This window comes from Cnephaeus nilssonii, assembly GCF_951640355.1.
Source record: "Cnephaeus nilssonii genome assembly, chromosome: 11".
Lineage (NCBI taxonomy): Eukaryota > Metazoa > Chordata > Mammalia > Chiroptera > Vespertilionidae > Cnephaeus > Cnephaeus nilssonii.
The window spans coordinates 32722116-32738736 of NC_137082.1; the positions used below are offsets into that span (position 1 = coordinate 32722116).

General features: G+C 52.9%; 1 protein-coding gene across 2 annotated transcripts; it reads right to left on the bottom strand.

Moving 5' to 3' along the window:
* Window positions 1–9197: 9197 nt before the first annotated feature.
* Window positions 9198–15620, bottom strand: NRSN2 (neurensin 2). Of its 2 annotated transcripts, none has more exons than XM_079784604.1 (3): window positions 15576–15620; window positions 12909–13103; window positions 9198–10990 (listed from the first exon to the last, which is right to left on the bottom strand). In XM_079784604.1, the coding sequence occupies exons 2-3, from the start codon at window positions 13092–13094 to the stop codon at window positions 10565–10567; spliced, it is 612 nt and encodes a 203-aa protein (XP_079640730.1). In that variant the 5' UTR covers window positions 13095–13103; window positions 15576–15620; the 3' UTR covers window positions 9198–10564. The 2 variants fall into 2 exon arrangements, with proteins under 2 accessions (XP_079640730.1, XP_079640729.1); XM_079784603.1 differs by lacking the exon at window positions 15576–15620 and adding an exon at window positions 14769–15038.
* Window positions 15621–16621: the final 1001 nt, after the last annotated feature.

Genomic DNA, 16621 nt, shown 5'->3' on the forward strand with positions numbered 1-16621 from the left:
CGAGAGAGATGTCCGACCGCCGGTTTAGGCCTGATCCCACAGAGATTGGGCCTAAACCGGCAGACGGACATCCCCCAAGGAGTCCCCGATTGGAGAAGGTGCAAGCTGGACTGAGGGAGCCTCCCTCCCCACCCCCCCCAACCCCCCACGAATTTGGTGCACCGGGCCAATAGTTGTGTTAATAAAAGCAAGGGTCCTAGACAAAGTAGTAGTCGTTCAGCTCCTTTAGCTGAAGATCCTCTGACCTCCAATGCCTTTCAAAATTATTTTTCGTCTTTGGACTCCTTCTTGAATCTATGCATCAGCCCCTTTCTCCAGATTGCTGAACCCTTTGTAACGCTGGGACAAGAACCCCGGCCACCCCCACCCCCAGTAAATGGAAAATATGCAAGAAAATAACATAATAAATACTTAAATGATGGGGCATGTTGAAGGGTGATAAGTAAAGGGTGATAGAAGAGTGGGTAAAGAGGATCCGGAGGGGAGGGTGAAAGGAGGCAGTGGCTCTAGTGAGTTCCAGGGGATACCACGGGACTCTCTGGAGGGCCGAATGTCCAGACAGGGGCAATGGCTTATGCAGAGGCCAAGGGGGAGCTTGACTGGTGTGCTGGCCACGGAGGTCAGTGTGGCTGGAGTGGAGTAAGTCAGGGGAGGTGGTAGTAGGTAAGGTCAGGGGGGTCAGGGCGGGTTCAGACCATCTGGAGCTTTGGAGGTTTTTGAAAGGACTCTTGAGAAATACTTTTGAGAAAAATCCAGTGGCTTAGAGCAGGGCAGTGGCTGTACAGGTGTGATTGGATCCTGGGTATAGTTAAAAGGTGGAAGTAACAGGATTGCTGATGCTTCAGATATGGAGTGTGAGGAAATGGGAGGTGTCAAGGACGCCTCCAAGGTGTCTTGGCCTGAACAACAGCAAGTATGTAGCTATCATAAAATGAGATGAGCAAGGTGTTTTGAGGAAGACCAGAGGTTCAACTTTGGGAATTTTGAGTTTGAAGTGTCTCTTAGACATGCTAGAGGAAACGTTGGGTAGGCAGTTGGATGTATGTGCTGGAGTTCAGGGGAGAGGTCTGGGCTGAAGATATAGAACTGGAAAGCACCAGGGACTGAGTCCTGGACCACTCCAGCAGGAAGGGTTGGGAGAAACAAAGTTGAGGTAGGAGAACAGCCAGGAGAATATGAAGGCCTGGATGCCAAGTGAACAGAGAAGGTGTATTAGGGGGCAGGGAATAGTCAAAGCTGTTAATCAATTTGGAAGATGAAGACTGAAAGTTGAGCATTGGATTTAGAAACAGGGTGACCTTAACAAGAACAGTTTCAATGAGGGTGGGGTGGGCAGGTAGAAGTGTGATTGGAATGAATTTAAGAGAGAAGAAGAATTAAAGGCAGTGAGTACAGACAATTTTGCAAGCCCTGAACTCCTACAGAGTACCACCTCGTGCTAACCAGAGGAGGGCAGACAGGTTTTTTCTCTTCCAGGACATTCTGTCCAAGGGGACCGGGAATGTGTAAAAAATATGGTACTTTCCAGAGGACAAATTTTAAAATATTTTTACTTATTTATATTTTGGCTCAAAATTCCAAAGGTACAAGGTATAGAACTAGAAAGGTCTCCTCCCATTCCTGTCTCTAGCCCCCTAGTTCCTCTTTCCGGGGGTAACCAATTATCTTGTCTTGTCTTCAAGACATTAAGTTGTGACTATTTACCTTCCCCTTGTACACAATGAGAGCATACACAGTCCTTCAGATCGCTTTTTTCTCTCTACTTCACAGCTTGTCTTAGGGATTGCTCCACATCAGTTCAGAAAGACCTTCCTGACTTTTTATAGCTTTGTAGTATTCCGTTGTAGGGATGTACTGGTTTATTGAAACCATTCCTTGTCAATGAACATTTCATTATTTCCAGTCTTTTTCCAGTCTATAACAAACAATGGAATAATGCTGCAGTGTTCAGACATGGGGAGTAGAGAGAAACTCTGAGCTAATTTCCTAGAAGCAGAATCACTAAGGCAAAAGTTTGTGCATTTTCACTTTCGAATGATTCCCCCATCCAGATGGAGCCAAACCACCTCCTGTGTTATGGAGGTGTTTGAGCTTTGCCGATCCGATTTGGAAAAACTAAAGTGTCTTCATGCAGCTCTTATTCGTTTCCCTTGTTCTGACATGAATCTTCTCAGTTTTACAGCTGCAAAGGCAGAGCAGGAAGAGGAACTTCTGGAGGTCAGCGCCCCCAGGCCGCCGTGGTGGGCAGTGAGCGCCCAGCTTGGGAGGTGACTCAGCAGAGGTAAAGGAGGCCAGGTGGTTGCCTGGCAGGGGCTGTGTGACTCCCTCTGCCGCCTCTGTCCTTGGCCTGCCCTCTCCTCCCAGATGTGCCTCTGGGCTGTCATCTCCTCCCATGTCCGCAGCCCCACGGGCCACTCCAGATCCCACCCCCATGCTCAGGAAGCCATCTCCCCTTTCCTGCCATTTAAAGTTCCCTGTCCCAGCCCTGACTGGTTTGGCTCAGTGGATAGAGTGTCGGCCTGTGGACTGGAAGGTCCCAGGTTCGATTCCGGTCAGGGGCATGTGCCTTGGTTGCGGGCACATCCCCAGTGGGGGGTGTGCAGGAGGCAGCTGATCGATGTTTCTAACTCTCTATCCCTTTCCCTTCCTCTCTGTAAAAAAATCAATAAAATATATTAAAGTTCCCTGTCCCAGAGCTTCTGGAAGGCTGAGCTAAGGTGACATCCAGCCCTCCTACGTGGCCTCTTAAGACACCAGGGGAAATGTTAGAATCTTAGGTTGTCTCTGCTAGTCTGGCACTCAGTGATGGTCAAGCCCACACCCCCTCATCGTGGGGCAGTGTGCAGAGTGTATGCGTGCTGATGTGCATATATTGGTGTGTATTGCTCAGGTGTGTGTGTCTGTGGCAGCCTCGAGTAAAGAAAAGAAAAAAAAAGCCTGGTTCTGGCATTACAAGCTGGACTTGAACCCCTGCTTAGCCTCTAGTCAGCGGTGTGACATTGGGCCAGTCACTCACCCTGAATGAGCATCAGTTCTCTTGTCTATAAAGTTGGAATGATAGCCCTGGCCATCATTGCCAAGTGGTTAGAGCATCAGCCCACAAATCAAAGGGTCTCGGGTTTGATTCCCGGGCAAGGGCACGTATGCAGTACCTGGGTTGCAGGCTCCTCCCCGTCCCCTGTGGGGTCTCTGGGGCCTTGTGTTCGGGAGGCAACCAATCAATGTGTCTCTCTCACATTGATGTTTCTCTCTCCCCCCTCCCTCCCTCTCTCCCACTCTCTCTAAGAAGCAATGGAAAAAATATCCTATCCTCAGGTGAGGATTAAAAAGAAAAAAGAAAAAGTTGGAATGATAGTCAAGGAGCTGACTCCTGCCAGCCTTGCTGAGTCATCACCTTCCACAGCCCCTCACCCCTCCTTCCAGCCACGCTCCCTTTTTTCTAGAGCTTGAACAAAACAAATGCTTCCTGCCCCTGCGCCATGGCCCTTGCTGTTCCATTTGCCTGGAATTTTCCCTACATCTTCCCAGGCTGCCCCTCCTCTTCTTTCAGGTCTCAGGTCAAATGCACCTCCTCTGAGAGACCCTCCCTGAAGGGTCATGCTCCCACCCAGGCCCTGCAGCCTGCCTCCAATCCACAACTGTCTTGTTTTATTCACAGCACTTTTCAACGTTTGAAATGATCTCATTTATGTACTAAATGGCTCTTGTCTGTCCTTCTTGCCCTTGCTAGGAAGTCAGAACCCTGAGGGCAGGCTTGCTGTATCCCTATGTCTAGCACAGAGCCTGGCACCTACTAAGTGTTCAATTAATTGTTGAATGAGTGAATGAAAAGTGCTCAGCACAATGCTTGACATGTAATAAAGCTCAAAATTGCTGCTGATTATTATTACATAAGGGCTAGTGGCTATCATTGTTTAAGAGTAACAACTTTGCTCAGCAATTCTTACAGCAAGTACTCATGTGAGTGCTGTGCGGTGAAGTGTCGTGGGAGAAACAGGGTCATGAAGCCCAGTGGGTTGTTGAGGAATAGACCACGTAGCTGGGAAGACGAGGCCCCTGGGAAAACAATGATGATGCCTTGAGATCGTGATGCATTGAGTTATTCTCACAAGACTGGAGTGGCTGTTATCACTCTTTTTGTAGATTAGAGATTGGGACTCAGAGAGGCTGAGATGCCTAAGGTCACCCAGCTGCTCAGTGTGTCTCCAAAGCACTTAGGGTACCTGTGCCCAGAGCGAGGACTCAGTGGCCCAGGTGTCATTCGCACATCTGTCTGGACCTCCCTAGGGCACTTTGGCTGCTTGGCATGCACAGCACGTGCCTGGGCCCCACACACCTGGGCATGAGGGAGGTGGCCATGGGCTGCACGCTTTCCTCACAGGTCTGGGGCTCCGGTGGAGAAGTCCATGCAGAGGGGCACCAGGGCTGTGTCTGCTGGGAGGTTGTTACCACTGGGGGTAAAGCCTCTGGGCCTCTCTGTACCTCTGCTGAGGTCCAAGTTCTGGGCCAAGGAGGCCTTTGTCCTGTGGTGGAAAAAGCAGCTTTGACATAGGGCATGACTGGGGCGAGTAGTGTGCTCACGGGGCGGGGGGGGAGGGACCAAACATTGGCAGACACCAGGTTGTTCGGGCACATATGCACACACACACACACACACACACACACACACACACACACACACTTCTTGCACCCTCTTGTTCCCCCAGACATGCTGATGATTGCTCACACTGGCTGAGTCACGTTGCACCTGGCCTGACTGGCATCACTTGAACTCTGAGTTTTGCAAAGGCAGGGCTGTGTCCACCCTGCTCACTGAGCTTCCACAGAGCCCAGCCCAGGGCGAGCTGGGAGCAGGCACCCAGGATTTACAGAGAAGATAAATCCAGGCCCCCTCTATCCATCATTATCACCCTTTCTCCACTCATCCTCTCGCTCACTGAGGGCCTCCAGGATCAGCACCAGGCGATGCTACAATCCATCCTGCTCCCTCCCTCTCCACCTCTCCCCAGCATGCCTGTGCTGAGTGCCCCATTAGATGCCAAGTCTTGGCAGCTCTTGCCCTGCCAAACCTGGTTCCTGGATCCTGCCAAGTGCACACCCCAGTGGACATCCTGTTTCCCTCCCTCCTTCTTCCTGCTCTGACCACATGTCCTGGGCCAGACACTTACGCAATCCTATGAGTTCTTCCATCACCAGGCTCCCGATGGCCTGGTGCCCAGGGCTTGGCTTTGAGTCATGTGCTCTGGGGTTTGGCAGGGCCGGGACAGGAAGTTCACAGCCCTCGGAGACACTAACCCAGGCCGACTTGGAGGGAGGCCAGAGTCACTGGTTTCATCACCACACACCCACGGAGCACACCTGTGCACAGATATGTGAGGATGTGGCCTGGAAGAGGATGTGATATGTCCAAGGTTACAGGGAATGTCAATGTCAATGTGGGAATCCAACCGTGGCACATCTGTTCATTCATGAACACAACCGCACAGCAATGGAGACAGGCTGCACTTCCAAATATCGCAGGCCCAGGGTTAGAAGCCCACCTATTTACCAGCTGTGTGACCTTTGGCAAGCCACTTCACTTCTCTGAGCCGTATCGTTGCTTATTTGCACATAGTAGATGCTCAATAGATGTAGCTGCTGAAAAAAAATCAATAGCAGAATAAGTGCAAGTACACAGTTATCAGTATGTCTACAGACATACATCATCATAATGTACACGCCTGTTGGTGTGCACGTGAATGTATATTGGTGCACACCTATGCATGTGACATGCTTATCCAAGGGCTTGTATAAGGCCCACCAATTTGCATATGGATGCATGTGTCTATGAGGTCATTTGGGCTGATTATTTTTTTCCAACAATGCACACTAGTAGGGTGGTTTTCCAGAGGATTTTCTGCGCTCTTGTCATGGGCAGGATTTGGTGTTTATCTGGGTAGACATGCATATGCTTGCCTGTATCTGTGTGAACCTGTGTGAGGGGTAATGAGTACGACCCCCATCCCTTATCAGGTTGGTTAGTTGGTGGAATCTGTGGGGATGGTGTCACCTCTGTATGGATGGAGGCCAGGGTTTAGGGGCATTCTGAACCTGGATTGTTTGGGTTCAAATCTCACCTGTGTAACCTTTGACAAGATGCTTAAACATTCTGTGCTCACTTTCCCATTCTGTGCCTTGGAGATAATGATAACCACCTTATGGTGGTCTGATGACTAACAGAATTAGTTGTGTGAAGTACTGACTACCTAGCCCAGCACAGACAAGTGCTATACCTCTGCGTCTGTCCTCTGTGATATATGAGTTGCTTTCTATTACCGCTCTCACCCTATTAGATCTCCATTGCCTCTCTACTGGACTGTCCTTTACACTAGACTGGGAGTCCCTGGATGCCAGGGCCATGTCTGAGTCACCCCCAATTACAGCCTGTGCATTGCCTGCTAGTTCTGACCCTCAGGCTCCTTCATAACAATAGCTGGCATTTATAGCGCTCTTCTATGTGCCAGGCACTGTGTTAAGCTCATTAGATCTTCAATAATCTCAAGAGATTGGCATCTTTTCTGGCCCTATTTTAGAGAAAAAGAAACTGAGGCTCAGAGAGGTTAAAAAATTGCCCAGGCTCACACAGTGGCTTGAACCTGGCAGACTGCCTCATCTCGGCCTGATCTCGGCCTAAGATTTGAGATGAAGAGTTTAGGGCATGAAGGTTGCATCTCCCTCTTAGACGCCCCTGTGTTGTCCTCTCTCTCTCTCTCTCTCTCTCTCTCTCTCTCTCTCTCTCTCTCTCTCTCTCTCTCTCCCACATCTCACTAACACCTGCCCCATATGAACATCCCCGTGTTCCTCTTTCTCACCTTGGGGCATCTCAGCTCCCTGCCCAGGCACAGCGCCCCCAGAGGCCAGGCAATGCTCCAGATCATTCCTTCTTTGGTCCAGTTGGGGATGAGGTGGAGGAGCTCCTCTGAGCTGGTCAGCAGGGAGGAGGGAGGGAATGCAAGACTCAGCAGGAGCGAGGGGCAGCCTCTGGGGAGTGTGGGGTTGGGCTCAGGCTCTGGCATAAAAATGGAGCAGAAGGTGCCTCCCTCCCACCTCAGAGAAGGGCGGGAATGCAGGATGGAGGGAAAGAGCTTCCCTCCCAGGTCCAGGAAGCTGTCGAACTGCTGAGCTGCCACCGTTTTGAAGGACACCAGAGGGCGCCCTGAGGCAGCTATGAGCTCTGTGTCTGTTTAGTCCCCCCATGTGCCCCTGGGTCTCCAGGGGCCACCAAGGCCCAAGGTCTTGTGTATTCTGCCCTTGGTGGGTGGAGCGCCTTATAGATGTCAATTAGGTCAAGTTGGGTGATGGTGTTGTTCAAATCTTCCCTAACCTCACTGATTTTCTGTACTTGTCTCATCACTTATTAAGGAAGTGTTGAAATCTGTCCCACGGCCTGGAAACTCCGGGAAGTTGACTGGGACAGCTGTAGAAACGAGGAAAATGTATTCTCATCCATTCATTTCCTGGCCCACTCTTCGGTTCTTTCAAGTGGGAGAATAAACCTGATTCCTACTACTCCATCTTGGCCAGAACAACTGTATTATTTTTAACTTTTTTGGGGGGAATAATTTTAGATTTATAGAAGAGTTACTAAGACAGTACTGACAGTTCCTAGAAGCCCTTCAGCCATGTCTCCTTGCCTTTCCTTATCTTTCATGCAACAATTATTACTGTGGCACGCAATTTTTTTTTTTACTTCTCTCAATCCTTCTGTGTCTATTCATTGAAATTCTTCTATAAGAAAGATAAATCCCTTTTCCCCATTTATTAAATGCATTCAATCAAATACATTCTTTTTAAAAATTTAAAGAAACATATTTTAGAATGAAATATACTCCCATGGTTCAAACTTTTAAATGGGTGCAAGTCTCCCTCCCACCCTTGTCCCCTCCCCAGAGACAACCAAAGGCAATAGAGGTTTCACACATGTACAAGCAAGGTCCATAAATCTTCTTTTTACACAAATGGTTTAGAAGAATTCTAAAAGATGCTGCACCTTGCACCCTTTCACCTAGCACTATCACTTAGAGAGCGGTGTAGCTCAGTACACATGGAGCTTTTTCATCCTTTTACGTAGTGTTCCAGTGTGTAACTGTACCAGGATGTATTACTTAGTCCCCTATCAATGAACATCTAGGTTGTTTCCAAATGTTTTCTGTTACAAACAATGCTGCCATGTCCAACATGTGGAATTGAACCTATAGATAGGCCCGCACAAGAGGGAGGGGTCAAAGGGCACGTGTGTTTCCCGTTTTGATATTGCCACACTGCCTCGGGCTGCACCAGCTTACAGCCTGTTTCCTAAGTAGGGGATGCTGTACAAAGCACCCCATACGATGTGGCTTAAAACAACAAAAATTATTCTCTCACAGTTCTGGAAGCTAGAAGTCTGGAAAAGGTTGGCTTTTACTCTGAGTGAGGTGGGAGCCATGGGTGGGTACTGGGCCGAGGAGGGACAGGACCCAAGCTATGTGGTAACAGGATTTACCTGGCTGCTCTGAAAAGGTTAGACTTGGGGGGTGGAGAAGCAGGAAGTGGGGAGACCAGGGAGAAGCTGGTACAATAACCCAGATGAGGAGTGATGGTGGCTCAGGCCAGGGAGCTAGCTGTGAGGTTGGGTACAGGATGTATTTCCAAGGTCGAGCTGACAGGACTGGCTGATGGACTGGATTCAGGCCGTGAGGAAAGGGAGGAGTCAAAGATGACTCCGAGGTTTTGGCTGGAGCTACTGGGAGGCTGGAGCTGCCATCTCTAAGGTGTGGACAGCACATGGGGTTTATTCAGCACCGAGAGCAGGGCCTGGGCCCTGGTGAGTACAGCTAACCCATAATGGCCTGAAGGGATTCCATGCCCTCCTTCCCTCTCAGGGATGGGGCAGTAGGTTGTCAAGATGGCTGAGAAATTTCCTTCCCATCCAGCAAGCATTTAAAGTCTCCCCAGGAAACCTAGGCAAGTGGCTTCACTTCTCTGACCATGAGTTACCTCATCTGTAAAATGGAGATAATAATCTCCTTTCTCGTGAGAAGCAAATGAGAAATAATGGACATAAGTGCCCAGCACACAAGACAGTCTCTTTCCTCCCTCCCCACGCCCCCGTGGTCAGGAAGAAAAGAAGCAAAATCAGTATTACCCCAGCTGTTTATTGAATAGGAAGGTGGGATGGAAGAGGTGCAGAATGGGGAGACCATCTGGGGCACAAGAGCAGTAGGGCCTGCCTGGTGGGGGAGGACTGGGGATACCGCCCCCCCCTCCCCGGCAAGGTGGCCTCAAGGCTGGTGGTGACAGGGAGCCCAGAGGGTAGGGGCGGGGTCCACTGAGGTCTCTTTCCAGCTGTCTTGGAGCTCCCCCTGGTGGCAGAGAACGGAGATGATGCATCACAAGTGGATGATGGTTTCTGTGGGGGGGACTTTTTTGTTTAATGTCTCTCTCTCTCTTTTTTTTTCTTTTTTTAAAGTATATTTTTATTGATTTCAGAGAGGAAGGGAGAGAGAGTGAGAAACATCAATGATGAGAGAGAATCATTGATCAGCTGCCTCCTGTACGCCCCCTACTGGGGATGGAGCCTACAACCTGGGCATGTGCCCTTGACTGGAATCAAACCCCGGACCCCTCAGTCCACAGGCTGATGCTCTATCCACTGAGCCAAACCAGCAAAGCTGTGTGGGGGACTTGAGGAACAAAGACATCCTAGTTCTCCTGCCCCCTGGCCCTTAGAGGCCATTTAAATGCGTGTTCAGAGTATTTTCTTAGCCACCTGGGACATCAGGCTTCCAGCTAGTCTCTCTGGGCCGAGCCTGTCCCCAACCCCTGGGGGTCCCAGGAAAGCTGGGAAGACGCAGGGCCCTGCTACAGCGAGAGAACAAGAGCTGGCCCAGGAGGAGTCAGCCACCTCATCTGTACACTGGAGCTGGTAATAGCCCAGGATGGGGTGGACAGGGAGGAAGGCTCTGATGCCAAAACGCATGAAGAAAACAGGGAGTAACTGTTTTCGCGCCATCCTAGACAGGAAGTCCAGTGAGCATCTTTGACTCATCCTGAGGCATCCTGTGCAGCTGAGAGAGGCTGGGGTCAATGGGTGAGAATGACGCCCACTTTTGCCTATGGAGGGTAATACTTACATCAGGGGAGAATAGGAAAATCATGGAACTCGAGAATCTGGCCCAAACTCCTTTTACTTCCGAGGCAGGAACTGGTGGTCTGGACAGGTAAGGGGCGTGGCCACAGAGAGAAAAGCATGGGGACAGGTGGAGGGAGATGCTCTCTGCCCCTGAAGAGCCTCGGGAAGGAGGGGAGGCGGGGCGCTCTGAGTGGACGTGGGGAAGGTTGGCATCTTGGATGAGTTGGGCCCTGCCCCCTGGGAACGGGCATGAGAGTGTGAGCTCCGGACTTCCTGGCCTGGAGTTGAGCCTTTTGTGGGCTTAGACAGAGGTTCCCTGCTGAAAGGGAGACGTTAAGGAGACGGTGGGGTGTGGTGAAGAGGAGGAGGGGTCCAGTCTCTGGGTCCGGGGCCTCCTCCAGCTCCGTGGGCAGCTCAAGAGCTCCACCTCGGCTGGATGGTCTGTACGGAGGAATGCCCAAAGGCGCTGGCGGGCGGCGAGAACCAAGAACGGCCACCGGCATCACAGAAGATGGGGGAGAGCTGCTGCTCTGACTCGTCCCCAAAGACCTCCACATGGCTGTCAACGTCAGTATCCAAAGGTTCTGCCTTGGTGTCCTGGCTCAGCCAGCCGGTCATGGCCCAGAACAGGCAGATGGCCAGCAGGACCCCGGCGGCCGCGCAGAGGGCCGTGCCTGCCAGGCGGCAGGTGCCCAGAGCCTGGTTGTAGTCAGCTGCCCGCTGATCCAACACCAGGAACTCGCCCTCTCCAATGCCCTCCAGCTTGGGGGGCACGGCGTAGCCAGTGGTCAGGGCTGCCACACCCAGCAGCAGCAGCAGGGTCCCCGAGGACAGGCTGATCTGGAGAGAGGCAGACAGATTGGGAGGCAGTCAGCGTCCGTCGGGGGCCCTAGGCCAAGGGATCCCTAGTGCACCTTGGATCCCAACTGGATTTAAAGGTAACCCCTGAACCCAACCTTAAGAGATGGGAATCACAGAGCACACCTGCTAGGATCTAACACTGTCATGTTCTACTTGGAATCTTGAGACCTCTTGATTAATTTCCTTCCCAGCTCCCACCTGGCGGTGGGTTTCCCTTGCCAACCTGAGTCCCCCTCCATCATTACTTGGGTCTTATCCCCAGTACCCTCTACCCTCTATCTCTATCTCTCTGTCTGGTTAACTCCTACACATCCCTCAGATGTCATCTCAAACCTCACCTCCTCAGGGAAGCCTTCCAGGACACCTCCAAACTGGGTCAAGCCACCTACTGTACACTCTGCAAAGGCTCTGCCCATTCATTCTCCAGTGATTTCACCTTGGTGCACACTAGGATGTGTACTTTGGTTACCATGTAAGTGATGTCGGCCTCCCCATCACACTGAGAGCTCTGAGAGCCACGAGAGCAGACTGTGTCCATTTTGGCTCACGAGGTGTCTTCCATGCCTAGCACAGTACTGGCATAGAGTCGTAGCCGAGTGAATATTTGCAGAATAACTAAATGAACCACAGTTAGGAGCTCCTTGAGGACAGGAACCACGTCTTCTTCAGTTCTGTGTCCCCAAGAGCCTAGCACACTGCCTGGCAATTTTTTTAAAATATATTTTATTGACTTTTTTACAGAGAGGAAGGGAGAGGGATAGAGAGTCAGAAACATCGATGAGAGAGAAACATCGATCAGCTGCCTCCTGCATACTCCCTACTGGGAATGTGCCCGCAACCAAGGTACATGCCCTTGACCGGAATCAAACCTGGGACCCTTGAGTCTGCAGGCCGACGCTCTATCCACTGAGCCAAACCGGTCAGGGCACTGCCTGGCAATTAGAAGATGCTTTAAAAAATGTAAAGAGGTACTGACTTTCCTGGAAATCTTCCCTGATCACCACAGGCGCTGAGAGCATGTCTTCTCCCAGCATCCTCTGCACACCTGGCCTGAGGCTGTGGTTCACTCTGCACAGGTTGGCACCTCACCTCTCCACTAGAGTAAAGCCTTTTGAAAGCAGAGGGGAGGGACTCTCTGCCTCTGTCTTCCTATAGAGTTGATCAAAGAGCTATGCCCACTGTCAGGACTCTGCTCACTGCCACCTCCATACCGTTACCCACACAGCGCGCCCTGACTGACCACTCTACCTGGCTGATATGAATATCAACTGTTTCTCTCATATCTTCCACTGCCCTGGAAACAGAACCCCACTAAATCACTGGGAAGCACAGTAATATTTCCGTGAGATGGACTGCATCCCTACCAGTCAGCATAAACGATCCCCCTGGCTGCAATAATTAGTTCAGGCCTGGGCAAGTGACCCAGTCTGAGCCAATGCAATACTTGCCAGGACTTCTAGAAATAAAAAGCATTGTTTCTTTTCTGGATGAAATACTAGAGGAAATTCTTATTTCCCTTGGATGGTGTGGAGTAGAAGATTGAGGGGCAGCACAGTAGCAGCCATTGGGGAACATGTGGGCAGAACCTGAAGCTAACAGGTTGCAAGGGTGGGGGTGCCATGGGAAGCCTGAAGACTAAGAGAAATCTTGAGTCCCTCGGTGTGATGGTTTGGACTGCTGGACCGAACTTTGCCTGAAGGCACACAACCTCTGATTCCTTCTAGAAAATAAGCAGCATTTTCCCTTTATAGTTTAAACCCATCCGAGCTGGGTTTTCTATTGCTTGAACATGCAAGACTTTTAACTGCTACGCCATCCCTTTTCTTTCTATCCACCGAGTTCATCTTTTCCCGGAAGCCACAGGAAATCACCAGAGTTGCTCCTCCTCGGGCCTTACCTTCCAGCACAGTGAGGGCCAAGGTCGACGGGGACACAGAATAGGAGGCCCCTCAGGGTCATCACTGAGGGCGGTACCTGCACAGTCCTCATAGAAGAGGTGCAAGTAGGAGCGGACCCCATACCACTTGCCGTCTTCCACATTGGGGCCTGGGCCACAGCCACAGGGACGGTCACAGTTGGGCATCCTGGAGTCCTGTGGGATAGGCAAGGTTCAGCGGACAGAGGGAAGGATCAGCGAGAGCTGCCTATGGTGACCCTCCCAGGCTCCTGAATCTTTGTGTCCCATCCACTTCTCCCCGTGAAGACACCCCTCACGCACAGCACAGCCTGGCCTTCTGGAATCCTGGCCTGGGTTTCCCTCGTATACAGTGAACGAGCCAGAGCACTGAAGGGATTAGCCCGGTGCCTGGCAATTGGAGGTGTCAGTAAAGGTGTGTGTTTGCTCTGGAGGCCACTCGTGGCTGGGGCTGTGGGTTCTGGAGCCTCACTGTCTGGACTGGAACCCCTGACCCACCACTTCCTGGCTGTGTGACCATAGACAAGCGCTTGCACTTTTCTGAGCCTTCGTTTCCTCACCTGTGAAACAGGGCTAATGATTACACCTGCTGTGTAGTTATTGTGTCTTCTGGTGGCGGTTGTGCTTATTATTATTACTGTAATTTCTTTATTTTTTTTTTTTTTTGTCCTGAACTTTTTGAGCTCCATATCTGGAGTGAGAGGTCCTCATCCCCATCTTCTCTCAAAATCTCCCCCCTTGTAGGGTACTCTTGGGGGTAACTGTCCTGGCTGCAGTCAGAGCTCCACAAACTGTAAGGCCCTAAAAGACCCCTCCCCAGGGCTGCCCCTCAGAAGGCAGCAACCTCCAAGTCCCAAGGAATCTTGACTCTACAGGCGGTGAAAGTCAGGGGCCCTTGGGATTAGGGGCTCTTAAGTTCAACAGCTGTTAGAGTTCTAGGGAACCCTATCTAAGACCCCCTCTTCTCACAAATGGAGACACTGGGGTTTCAGAATGAAAGGTACTTATCCACCCACAGGTAGAACTAGAATCCAAGTCGGAGGTGGGGGAGAGCTGGGGAGGCCTGCGCTCCTGCCCTCCCGCCTCCAAGGTTGGCCCTCAGCCCCTCGGAGCAGCTTCAGACAAAATAAAGCAATGAGCTTACACTGAAGGGTAAGACAAATTTCCAGTCCTCTCTCGTTTCCAGTCAGATGTGGCCCTCAAATTCCTGCACATACACACACACCACGGAGACACACCAATACAGACACACACACACCACGGAGACACACCAATACAGACACACAAACACCACAAAGACATACCCAGACAGGCACACATATCACACCGCACAGAGACCCATGCAGATAAACACACACAGCACAAAGAAACACACAAAAACATACAAACACACATAAACGGACAGAAACACAAGTATAGACAGCCACAGTGTGTGTTGGGGGTGTTTCTTGGAGTCCCCACGGATCCATACAAGTCACAGGGGTGCTGTGGTTAAAGCCTGTCTTTAAATTCACAGCCCTTACCCACAATTCAGGCGAAAAAGAGGGGGAAAAACAAAGAAAAAAAATAGACAGAGAATGGGGAAAAGCTGAGAAAGAGGGCGAGAGATCTGGAGGGCGGGCGGGGCGGAGCTCGGAGGGGCGTGGCCACTGCGGGACCGCCGCGCGCTGAGGAGCACAGTGGCTCGGGTGGGAGAATGAATGGGGTCCGCGGGCCAGGACGAGTTAGTGCGGCGACCAGTAACTGAAGACCCTAAGGGAGAGGGCAGGGAGAGGATTCAGGGATGCTTGGCCTGGGTTAGCTCCTCCCCTGCGGCTAGCTGTCCTCCTCCCCCAAATATACCGAATCACGGAATCCTGCTGGCCTGGGAGAAGGAAGGTGACCTTGACGCTGCCTTCCGGTCGGCCTCCCCCGCCCCTCCTGTTCTTGGGTGGCTGGGAGGCGGTCTGGCGGTCTGGGGGTCTGGAGGTGGGCGGGAAAGGATGCGGAGGACATCGCGTGTGCCCGGGACGAGGGTTGCCATAGAAACCTCTGGGGAGGGGGCAGGAGCTCGTTGGTAAGGGATCAGGAAGAAGAGGGGGCTCCAGGGTGCGAGGGGGGAGACTGCGGCGGAGTCGGCGCTCGGGGGGAGGCGCGCGGGCAGGTGACGTGCGCGAGGGCCGGAAGATGGATGGAGTCTCTCCCCTTTGGCGGCCTCACGCGGTTCTTCCCAGAGCCCCAGGCCCGCCCACTGCAGCGTCCGCGCGGCTGAGGCCTCGAGAGGGGGCGCCCTCCTGGGGCGAGGCCAGGGAAACCAGGCCAAGTCTCCCGCCCCACGGCACCCGTGTTTCTGGCCCGCCCACCCATGCCCGGGCCGAGACTCACTGCCTCCTTTCCCCGGGAGGTAAACTGAGTCGGGGCGGGAGGGCGATGGGATTTCAGTGGAGTGTGTGCGGGTCGTGTCCTGGAAGCCTCCGCCCGAGGGGTCTCGGGCGCGGGAGCTGGAGCGGTCACTGCCTGGCTGCTCCCCCGAGACATCCCCTCCCAAAGCCCGAGGCACACCGGGGCGGGGGCACGGCCGAGCTGGGGGTGCGGGCAGCGTGGGGGCTCCCCGGAACCCCGGGGAGGGCGGGGTGGGGGTCGGGCCGCGCGGAGCAGGGCTGAGCTCACCTCTGCCTGCTGTCAGCCGAGCCGAGTCGGAGCGCGAGCTGGGCGAAAGCCGGTGCGGCCGCGCCTGCGCCGCAGTCGGAGGTGGGGGTGATGCTGGGGTGGGAGCCCCCCCGCCCCCCGCGCCCCGCAAGGGCCGGCTCTGCAGATCGCGGACCCCTGCCGGATCACCAGCCCCTGCCCCCTTCCAGGGTTCCCTTCTCTGAGGCTCCGGGCCCCTCGCAGAGACCCCACCACATCCTGGACCGCACCCCTCACGCAGTCCCCTCAAACTCCTCAGCCGACTCTCCAATCACTCCCTCTCACTGAACCCTTGCCCTCACGGAGCCTCCATCTCTTCGCTGTCTCCTCAGTCCTTCTCCCGGGCGCATCCCCTCGGGGAGCCCTCCCTCACCCCGTATACAAACGCTCATCTTCTACCTAAGCCCTCCCTTCCTCTCCCCCCCCCCCCCCGCTCCCACCACCCCCACCCATCACTGAGCCTCACCTATGGGTCCCTAACAGGAATTACCTTCCTCTTATATCAGGGCCCCTTATCTTTTTCCCTCTCTGAGTCCCTACCCCCGGCTAGGGATCAGCCCCGCCCCCCCCCCCCAATCTTGAGAAGGGAGTTGGGATTGGGGAGGAGGTGTTGGAAGGGAAGGAGCCAATGAGACAGCCTCCTTCGGTTCTCTCCGAACCCACCCCTGGTTCTGCCCTGGGCGGTGTGTGCCTGTGGCCCATCTCCCTGGAGAGGCAGCCTTTGCCAAGCAAAGGCTCGTTGGTATCATTCCCTGTTGTGTGGCTGCAGCCTGGTTTGGTCCCACATTTGCTGTGTGGCCTTGGGAGCGCCACCGCTCGGCTGGGAGCTGCACCAGCTCCGTCAGGCACTGCTGCACAAACATGTCTCCACATCCTGAGCACCCATTCCGTCTCGCCCTAGCTATGGGCGCAGGGGTGAGTGAGCTCTGCACATCTCCTCCGTTCACTGTTGTATCCTGAGCCTCACATAGTGCTTGGCACTGAGTAGGCAGCTCAATAAATATTTTCTGAACACAGACTAATAAGAA

Excerpts from the sequence above, each read along its gene's own strand:
- NRSN2 (XM_079784603.1), bottom strand. The coding sequence starts at position 14,921 with ATGTCCTCCGCATCCTTTCCCGCCCACCTCCAGACCCCCAGACCGCCA. Across the intron at positions 13,104-14,768 it reads CAGCAGGATTCCGTGATTCG|GACTCCAGGATGCCCAACTG; the intron begins GTATATTTGGGG and ends CCTATCCCACAG. Across the intron at positions 10,991-12,908 it reads GGCCCTCACTGTGCTGGAAG|ATCAGCCTGTCCTCGGGGAC; the intron begins GTAAGGCCCGAG and ends GCCTCTCTCCAG.